The sequence below is a fragment of the Branchiostoma belcheri genome, unplaced genomic scaffold (assembly GCF_001625305.1).
Source record: "Branchiostoma belcheri isolate BF01 breed outbred unplaced genomic scaffold, Haploidv18h27 scaffold239, whole genome shotgun sequence".
Lineage (NCBI taxonomy): Eukaryota > Metazoa > Chordata > Leptocardii > Amphioxiformes > Branchiostomatidae > Branchiostoma > Branchiostoma belcheri.
In genome coordinates, this window is record NW_017803842.1 from 213188 (window position 1) to 223552 (window position 10365).

General features: G+C 41.7%; 1 protein-coding gene across 2 annotated transcripts in view; it reads left to right on the plus strand.

Annotated features, from left to right (window-relative positions):
- The first annotated feature begins 114 nt into the window (after nt 1-114).
- The window catches only part of LOC109470894 (protein arginine N-methyltransferase 1-like), a 23929-nt gene continuing 13678 nt past the window's right edge, over nt 115-10365 (plus strand). For both annotated transcript variants that reach the window (XM_019769987.1, XM_019769986.1), the window contains exon 1: nt 115-229. In XM_019769987.1, the coding sequence (XP_019625546.1) occupies nt 212-229 (18 nt within the window). In that variant the 5' untranslated portion in view covers nt 115-211. The remainder of the gene's footprint in view (nt 230-10365) is intronic.

Below are 10365 nucleotides of genomic sequence, written 5' to 3' on the forward strand. Positions count from 1 at the left end.
AACACAAAATGAAGGGGAATTCTTAATAATCTGATTATTAGTCTTATAGAATCTTTAAGGCTTCTTATAAGAAGAAATATAATATTTTATGCTGAACATTGATTATGATTGAATATTTTTTGCAGAGAATATGTTGTACAAAATATGAAAGTTTAATTCATACCCCCTCCTGGTTTCGTTGGCACATTCTTCACCAAGCACGTGGTACAAAATGGCGGAACAAATGGAGGTAAGAGCGATTTTGCTGATTTTTGGAGGAAAATATTCACTTAATTTGCCATTCAGGGAATTTCCACACAAGGAATATGATTTTGGGGGTGTTTATTGACACGTTTGTCGCATAGGATGCGGAAGATTACCGTTGGTTGATTAGAAAAACGTGTTTGAAATGGGAGACGCGTGGTGCTTTGTTCCACACCACGCACGGCGTGTGCGTGCCGGGACGCTTGTTCCGGTCGCATTTTTTGTCGGCCGTCAGATGTGCTTTTTGCAAACTGCTTCCAACATGTTTCGTTGGATTCGTGTGTCCAGTTTCATCGGACCACTTTAGGTGTAAAGTATTTTGAATTTGAGAGAGATGTGTGTCAAAATGTATAACGGGAAAACATGGCCACTCGTGTCTCTGATAAATCGGGTTTGACAGGCCAGGAGAGCAAGAAGTTGTGGATTAAAACTGCCACACCTAGGGATTACGTTCAAATTAGTGTACAGTAGGCACAAGCTCAGGGTACAATACTTTCAGGTTTATGAGTGAATTTGTAGATGTAGATGTAGATTGAGATCTTGGCTTCACGTTTTATGATTCGTCACGTGTGTAAGAAACAAAGGATCAACCCAGATCACCTCCATGTCCAGATCAAGGATCAGGATTTGGGAGTTTTAGCAACCTTAGAATGGGTGCAAAAGAATACTTCAAGACCAAAAGCTGATGGCACAGTCAATTAATATATTTATGTCTTTGAAATTGGAAATGAACAGTTCGCTGGACCGATTCCGGACTTGTAAGAATGTTTAGGTTCAAGTAGGTTCAAGACATCAAGTAAAAAAAACCCTAAAAGTCAAGAACCGATTCCGGACTTATTAAAAAAAAAAGAACATGTCACATATCCCTTTTCTTTCCAAACTACCTAAAACCTCCCATAGATGGCAAAATTTGTGCTGCAAAATGAAGAAAACATTGCCATCAGGCATTGTCAAGTGTCGTCCTCCATGTTATGTGGCCACAGTTTTGCCCATACAACATTGCAAGGTTGCCAACATGCAATTTTGTATATGCCATGACTTAGGGTCCAGACTTACGAGTTTAAGTATTTCTATGCATTTTACTAGCAGAAAGGAAATTATTTTATTATGATAGAGTTTATAATATTGGATGCTTAATTTATCAAAATTGTTTGAAACTTGGTCAAAATACTGCAGGGGCTATACTTTACATCCAAAAAATTTACTTGCCCAATCGGGCAAGTCGAGGGGGATATTCACTTGCCCGAACAGTGCTTTTACTTGCCCTGGGCAAGTGGGCAATGGGACTTGTCCAACCCTGGACATGAACCTAAACATGGGTTTAGGACTATAGGTACACAGCACTACTTAGAAATGGGTGCAAATGAATACTTCAAGACCAAAAGCTGGGAGTACAGTCGATTACGTCTTTGAAATTTGAAATGAAGTGCAAAATAAATGCAATACACTGTCTACAACGTACAAGGTGAGATTAAAACAAGGTGAAAATATATTTGCATAATTGGCAAAATAGACAAAAGGAGACTGAGAGGTAGCCATGTTTGTTCCAAACAAAAGGATTCCAGTTGTCAGCTGTTCTCTTTGATGGTAAAATTTGGAATGAATGGGAAGGTTTTACATAATAGTACAGGGCTGGTTTTCAATGTTCACTCACTGTTACTTGGAGCAAGGACATTATACACACAAGGACTGGGGTCGCATTTAGTCACTATTCAGCAACGTTCGACTCATGTGTGAAAAAACAATTGACACCTATATGCCGATTACCCCTTGATTTACATAAATACAAAGCGCCCACAAGCGGCCCCCGCTATTGTTAGAAAATTTACGATGCCGCGACCGGGCGACAGGCACATTGTTTGGAGCAAGTTTGGAGTGATTTTGAGGATTGAAATAATATTTAGTATGATTTTGAAGAATTGGAGGGGGATATATCCACACACGTAGTACTACACTTGAATCAGGGACCTTTGCTTGAATGTAAAGTTACACACTAGCGCGAGCGGGTGTTCCATATCTCTGTGTTTTAAACTGAAGCCCCAAGAAACAAACACAACGTGCCAAGCTTCTGTTTTTTTGCCAAAAAATACAAGCAGACACGGACTAGATAAGATCGGGAACCCACATGTATATGAAGCATGAATGTCTGGACATGTCCCTGGTGCACGTTTCTGGTACATAAATGGCGATCTTCCGCTTGGCTTCGGAAAATGCAACCCCTAAAGTACGGACCCGATCTTCTCCCATGACTTTCTAAGTCCACCGTACAAGTCCATCTACAGAATTTCCTACAACATGGTGCAATGTTTGAACCCAGCGACCGGAAAAAATCGACAACGACCGCCGATAAAATGTACAGGAATGTAAACAAAATGGTCCGTACATTCAAAGAAAAACGTTCACTAATACAGGAAAAACGGCGTAACAACATTATAGCGAGATAAAATCTGTGTATTTTCTTACATATTTTACGGCTGAAAACATAAGTGACTTCGACGAAAACGGCTGTAAACTTGTCCATGTTTGTCGTACGGCGATGAAACAAACATCAAAATCTCCGCCATTTTCTTCTCTACGCGATGCCGACGTCTGCGCATGGCAGCCGCGCAACCCAAATAAGGAAACTGTCGGAAAACGCAGGGGTAGCGAAGTAGTCTTCGGAAGGCTTCGGCGCCCATGACGTCATGGTGCTGCTCATTAGCTATGCCAACGTCATGATTCGGCCGAAAACCCCGCGAAAGGGTGAGTCCAACGTTGACATCAATCGGGGGCCGCGCGGGCATGAAGACAAAGGGACGCAGCGGGACTCGGCGCGGCGGAACAATGGCCACCGCGGGGTGTTAATTGCGAGCCCAGTCCTTGTGTATAATGTCCTTGCTTGGAGAGTTTGATTCTTTGAATGAATGGCTCAGAATTTTGTATCTGCTGACAAGTTCGTTAAATTATTATATTTAAATGTACTGCAATTGATTTTGCAATGGTATACCCTTTAAAGCTCCAGACAGTAAGGTTTTTATGAGCATTTCCAAAAGACATGTGTTCTCAGTTGATAGCAGCATGCAGTTCCCTCTCGGTTCACCAGGTGTCCCTTTTGAGCTGTTTACAGCTTACTGCAAGATCCAAGTTGTAGCAGTATCAAGACATGTCACTTGGAGGCATGCCTAAAACACTGGCCTACAAACTATTGACAGTATTGTCGTATAGATTTGTTTTTAAGTCAAGCAATAATGAATAGTAATGGCATGCAGTAGGCTCGAAGAGTAGGAATAATAAAGCAGCTAATGTGATATCCAGGAAAATTATCTTGCTTAAAAAGGATCACAGAGGATACTTTTTGTAAAGAAGGGATTAAGTTTGGATCTTGGATGACATTAAACCTTAAAGATGTAAGTAATCCTCCTGCCTCTTGCTTACGAGTAAATCCGTTGGCAGAGATGTTCCAGATCACCACAGGGCTCGAAATACTTTTTTCTGCATGCTGAAAAAATGATCTACAACAGACAAATCTTACCTGCACTGCTCAGATTTTAGGAAGTGTGAATCATGTTCAGACAAATTGCCATTATGTCTTTTGTGCTCAGAGTTCTCACTAGGCCGTTTACTGGTACTTTGTAGGGGCCCCCTATGCTATGATTGGGACCCTATATACACAGTCTTTCCTAGTATAGGAGTATATATAGGAATATATACAGCGCAGTCAAATATGTTCAAACCGGCCATCCAGGGGACCAAAGAAAAGTGGTCACCTTGGACAGGTTGTCTTGAAGGGGGTCGCCTCACAACATGACTGAGGCATAAAATGGTTTTCCAAGTTGAGATGTTTTAATGTCAAATGCTGTAAGCATCTTCAGTTCTGTGGTGAATGCATGTGGGGAGGGTGGAACCATTTACGTCAAATAAAAACATAATCCAGCGGTCGAGGCAAACTCGCTGGTTTCTCAATGATTTTCATTAGTTATCATCAATAATCGAAAATGATGTGGTCACCATGGGCAGGTATTGGGCCTGGAGCAGACCCAACTCAGGGTGGTCGCGTTGGCCAGGTGGTCACCTTGGACAGGATGCTTCATGCTTGTGTCAATGGGGAAAATTTTGAGGACCAAGAAAAAGCAGTCACCATGGTCAGGTGGTCCATCATAAAAGTGACCCATCATAAAAGATTAAAATTTGACTTTTAGTTTAGGCTACAACAAAGGCAAAACATATCTTGTACCTGAAAAAAACACACAAAGTACATAGATGATGTGACCAAAGAAATGGGGAAAAGTCCAGGAATTGGAATTAAAAAAATACCTCTTTTCCACACCTCCACAGCGAATGGTCTCTCCTGAAAGTGAAGACAAGTTGAGTCAGACTGTGTAAGGACATGAACCCTCGGAGGTGTCTCAGCTGATTGAAAGAGAGATTTATCATTTGGCCCTGGACACTGGGCAGACTCACCAGTGCAAAAGCTATCTCCCTTTTATAACCTATAGGCATAACTAAGTCACGAGTTGTTTCTTTGAACCCTCCGGGCTAAGCATGTTTCCTATTGAAAACCATATGAACATGGTAATCAGTTTATACATGTGGTATACTCAGTTCAAGACCTGCAATATATCACTGACTAAAAATGTCATATCAAACCCTAGGAGGCAGCTTTTATGGTGTCAGAGAAAATGCCCGGTTCAGTAACTTATGTTTCATCTACACATGCCTAAAAGCAGCCATAAAAATGTCGCATGAAATGAATATTGGCATCTGTTGCGGTAACGCTCTCCTAGCAAAACGTGAACGACTGCGAACTCCGCTCTTCCATAAAGTAAAATTGCACTCTCTCTCCAACTCATCACCTGTACATTGGCCGACAATTTCATAGTCAGGGCAGATTTGAATAGATTAGTTGAGATTACATATTGGGGCCACTGGAGACATTGAATTAAGACTGTATAGAATGAGTAGTGATGTCTCAGGAGGAGAGGGAGTGTGTTTTTGGATGATAACCATGTGCTGGTGGTGTAGGTACCGTAAAATGGCAATCTGTTGCTGTGCAGGTTGGGGAATATGTGTTAGGAAGTCTGTAAGTACTGTACATAATCTGCATTTATTATTGTAAGTTGCTGTACATACTATTATCATTCACATTTAGTAATCAATTCTGTTGTAGCATAGCAGCAACTTATGCCAACTTGGAATTAGAAATTTAGCTGTAATATATTTAACATGATGCAGATGTACTCTAGATCTTGAAGCAGAGGTTTTGATAGTTTTTTTTACACAATTACAGCCTTTTCAACATTTATAATTCAATATTTCCCAAGTAAATCTACAGTACCGTTCGCGTTATAGTTAACCGGGTACACCGTTACTAACGAGTTAGATTTTCGTCAGAAAATGGTTAGAAAATCGTCAGTATTTGGTTAGATTTTCGTCAGAAAATGGTTAGAAAATCGTCAGAAATTATTTCTAACGCGTTACCGTTTGCGTTAATGTGATAGGGTCGGATTTCATGTTTGTTTTGCGCGCCGACAAGACAATAGCAATTTGCCACCTCCTGGGGCGTCCGCAAATGTGTTGCGATGTTGCCCCTTGAAAAATAACAGCACCAGAGGCAAGTGGACATGTGATTCGTAAAATAACTTTGTGGTTTATCCATGTGTCGACTGTGTGAAGCGAATTGTGCTATCTTTTAATGCTATCTATAGTTATTTCTAGCGGAAAATTACGTTGTGTAATACAATGTATGTCAACAAAGTGTAGCAGTGGGCAGACGATGTCTTGTACATTTTGTACCAGCGGCGGCCTACCGCTCTCACAGGACGTCATGGGACGTGACGAAACAAGAAATATCTGCCGTAGAAGAAATATAAATCGGTAACTCATGCCTTAAATTCACGGCGGTTTTTGACACAAAAGAAAAATTATTATAATTTTTGTAAGGCGCGCGGCTTACTAGTAGTAGCGGCTTACTCACGGTAAAATGTACCGTCACTCCCGGCGCAAGGACTCGGTTCGCCAGCTGAGGACTTTCCACAACCATGATGATATCATAGTTAATAAAGGAATATATAATAGATCTATCATGTTGAAATGATAATTGTAATACATGGTTCTATTTAATAGCGGTAGTTTTGTTTCTTATTTTGAGGGGGGAAACTGTCAAAAATCGAGGGAACGCAAACTGAGATCGGCTCACTTCCGGGTGCATAACGCCAAAATTTCTCGACGATTATATAAAAATGACCACTCATTTGCCGCCTACGGTAGCGTGTACATGGTAGTGCGATCATATCGTGCCAAAGTCAGCGTCAAACGTCAGAAAATCCCCGTAAAAATATAGTTGCACAAACACATTTCCCGCGCACTCAGGGCCGGTCGCCCTGGCCGCGGCCGCCCTGTGTGCAGCATGCTCATTATAATATGCAAGTAGCTACGCTCTGATTGGTTCACCTTAGATGACCTGCGCTGTGATTGGCTAGAACGAAGCCCGTTGCATGCTGGGGCGCCAGGGCGCGCGAAGTGCAGAGAGCTCGATCTCGAGAAAGCCACATTTACGCTGGTTTCTACCTTATTTCTACGACTAATTAGCAACATCCTAGTGACGAAATGCGTACTCAAAAGAATTTTCGGGAAAAATATATATGCACATGTGGATTTGTGGTGCCTTTGGCGTAATTTTGTTGGTCACGTACAACGTAATGTAACACGGAAGTGCACGGAGTCGGAGTCGCGGCACGGCTTTCTGTCCCACTCTAAACAAAACCCCAAGGACATAACAAAACTCCCCAAAACTGGTCAATAATTAGCCATAAAAATGTTTGTGGGCACGTGTAAATATGCTGCCTTTTTTCGAGTGTTATAGGAATTATTCGCGATGTTTTTGCACATCCCTAACGTTACCTCACGCCGGGCCCGCCGCCTATTATGTACGGCGGACCGGGGTATTTATAACTTCAGATCATCTAGGATTGTATATTCGGTGGTAAAATAAGTAAACAAACACAGAGAAAAACAGCAAAATAAAGTTGACAAACAGCAAAATAAAGTTGACAAACTATAGAAACGCTTGCATGGGCAACACTGACAAAAGAAAATGTCGATCTAATTGATGCGTCGGTTTTAAACGTTACTGTCATATAGTAAAATGCGGGCTAGATCAACGTTCCTTCCGCTGTTCCAGCGGTGTGTATCGGTAATTTCCCGCCCCGCATGAGGTAAATTAGTACTCCTCCCACGATTCCTGTGATGTTACCGCGCCTGCATATGAATGGAGAAGTCTGACGAAAAAGAAACGCGTTACTTTCGGAAAAGTAACGGAAAGCTTTCGGAAAAGTAAACAGTTAATAACGGAAAACTAATGGGAAAAAATGCGTTAGTAACGGCCGTTAGGGTAACTATAACGCGAACGGTACTGTAGTGGCTGCAATTTTTTTCATTGTTGAGGGAAGAAAAAAGGAAACTCAATGACACAATGAAAAACACTGAATCATAGGAAAGGCTGAAAAAAAAAAACACAAAATAACCTTGACTAAGAGCTTTCAAAAGTATGCATGATGACATACAAATTTTAAAAGTACAGTGTACAATTTCTTATTACAAGTGGTTTTCTATTGTTAAATTAGGGCTACTTCTTTTCATATGATTTATGTTATTTGAAGTGTTTTGTCATATTTTGATCTAGTCCATTTCAACTAGCAATACCATACGGTATACAAAATCATATTACCCACTTGCAAAATGGAATAACCTATAAAGACATACGTACCAATTTCTGGAAATTACATATTTTCCGGAATAGGACAGTATTTTGTGACAGGAGAATTTTGTTATAGGACATTAGGAGAATTTTTCCCATAACTCCCATCGTACGGGCGTCATAAATTCTACAGGTAGCGCCTTTTGCCGTCTCCGGAATTTAGATTGTATGATATTGATGGCATGATACCAGTTATAATATAATTTCTTTGCCTGACTTATTCATGATGTCCAGATCTAATGGAAGATGGGCCATTTAGCTTCAACTTTTTGTTTCACAGAAGGAAAACATCTTTTGCTCTGTTCCTCCATACAAATAAGGTTGACCCGGACCAGATGGCTGTCACCATGGTTACTGGTACTGTAGCATACACCCTGTGGTGCTGGGTTATATTATGTAGCAAGTGGCAGGAAACAATTGGAGGGGCCGGTCACATAATATATGAATGTGTTTGAGTAAAAATAAACGGTGTAGTAGTTAGGCTAGACCATCTAAAATTATGCATTTGCTTTGGAAATGTTACCTTTCCAGAAACTCTAATTCTTTTGTATTTTGTTCTTCAAAAAGTTTTTCGAATGTCTTTGGTATTCGAGGTAAGCAGAGTTCTTTTTCTAATCCCTGAGTGAAGTTTTCAAAGAGTATTGAGGTAGACCTGGATAAACTCTTGTTAAAATTGCTTTACAGTACACTGGATGAACATGATTTGATAAATCTCGTCTTAGTCTTGTTGAGGTCCAAATTACACTCCAGTAGTGGTGTTCATGCATTGTAACCTTGACCCTCTGTATCTGTAAAGGCAGCTTCTATCCTCCCCGGCCCAATTATGTGCATTTTCTTCCACACTGCTGACTGATGTCTGTAGCCGTGTGCTCATATCAGCACGGTTCTAGGTTTGTGGTACAAGGAAACAAATTATTTCCCCTGAGAAAAACGCTTCCGCACACTTCGTCTGACATGAATGGTACTACAGATTGCTGTGAGGCATTTAATTTCAATTTGTAGATGTAAGAACAACGTTTCTCTTAGATGTGAGACAGTATAGGCCAGTAGGTGGTCGTGAAGTACCTATGTAGTTACAAGATAAAATGTTACAGTGGTGCAAGAGAAAAAGCAATCATGTACATCTAAGATGCAAGTATAATGTCAGGACTCAAAATCCAGGGTGCATATGCAGGTCAGTGTAGGTAAAATTGGAGCTGTGCAGGTACATTGTATTTCTAATGTCTACCTGCACTAACTGCACTGGTCCATGTACTGGATTGATTTTCAGATGTAAATGTATGTAGATATTTATCTGATACATTCACTGCTGTTACTAACTGAAGTACAAGAAAAATAATGGCAATGGTTTCTGAACAATGTTAGTATGATTCATACTTGTCATAAGCCTGATGAGTAGTGCCGGTAAAATTTGTCTGGTGCCGGTAATTTTCAATGTTACCTGTGAGGAAAAAGTATTTTGAGCCCTGAATGTACAAACGTACTGATGTGCACCATAGAATTTATATCAACTTGAGCCATTTTCAGCCAATCCCCATCATCCCGAGACCACACCTGTAGTGGAAATGTTGCACCTGTGGAAGTGGTATACAAGTATTTGATGATGATAGTCCATGTAGTGTGATGTGTCCATGGAGACAGGCCGTTAACATTTATAGCACGTCCTGCGTGTGTGTGTAATGCCCCGCGCACCGTGCTACCAGTTGCTCTGTAGTTACACCAGCGATTCGTCACTCTGGCAACATCCCGCGGAGCTCGCTCTTCCCGCGGTGGTGCGGGGAAGTCCCCGGCAGAGCTGTTGACGCTAACACGCCGCAGCAAGTTGAAGCGTTGCTGCAGAGATACTCGGTTTAGTTTTGTCTGGGCTGCAGCAGGTTTCCCTGGCGTGTTGCCTTCTCATCTCCAGTATGAGCTGAGTTAGTCTCCCCACTGGGAGTGGGTGTGGAACAGTGATTAGGTTATCTGGGCTGTGGTTACGCGGATATCTCTCCATACTGATGTGTTGGTAATTACTTGTTGTTCCCGTCATGCCTGCGTGTGTATCGTGTCGCTACATGTGTAAACCCTGCAGCCTACCCGGGAGCCAATTTGTCCTGTGCAGCGCACGGCACAACAACAGGTGACTGGGCTTGTCTGCAGACCTCATTATTTCTACATGTGCATGGATCATGCCAGGCTGGGCAGACCTGTGGGAAAGCAATTAGTGCGCAGCCACACGGCTTTTTAAACCCGTGGACGCGAGTCTGTAACGAGATTTGAATCCGTGAAGCGTCAGCGGCCTTATCCGATGTAGAATCAGGTGTTGGGAAGTCTGGGAACAAGATCTGAATGCAGATTTTATTAGTGCCGAGGCAGCGGGCCCTTGTTGCATCTCCACCGCGTCCTTC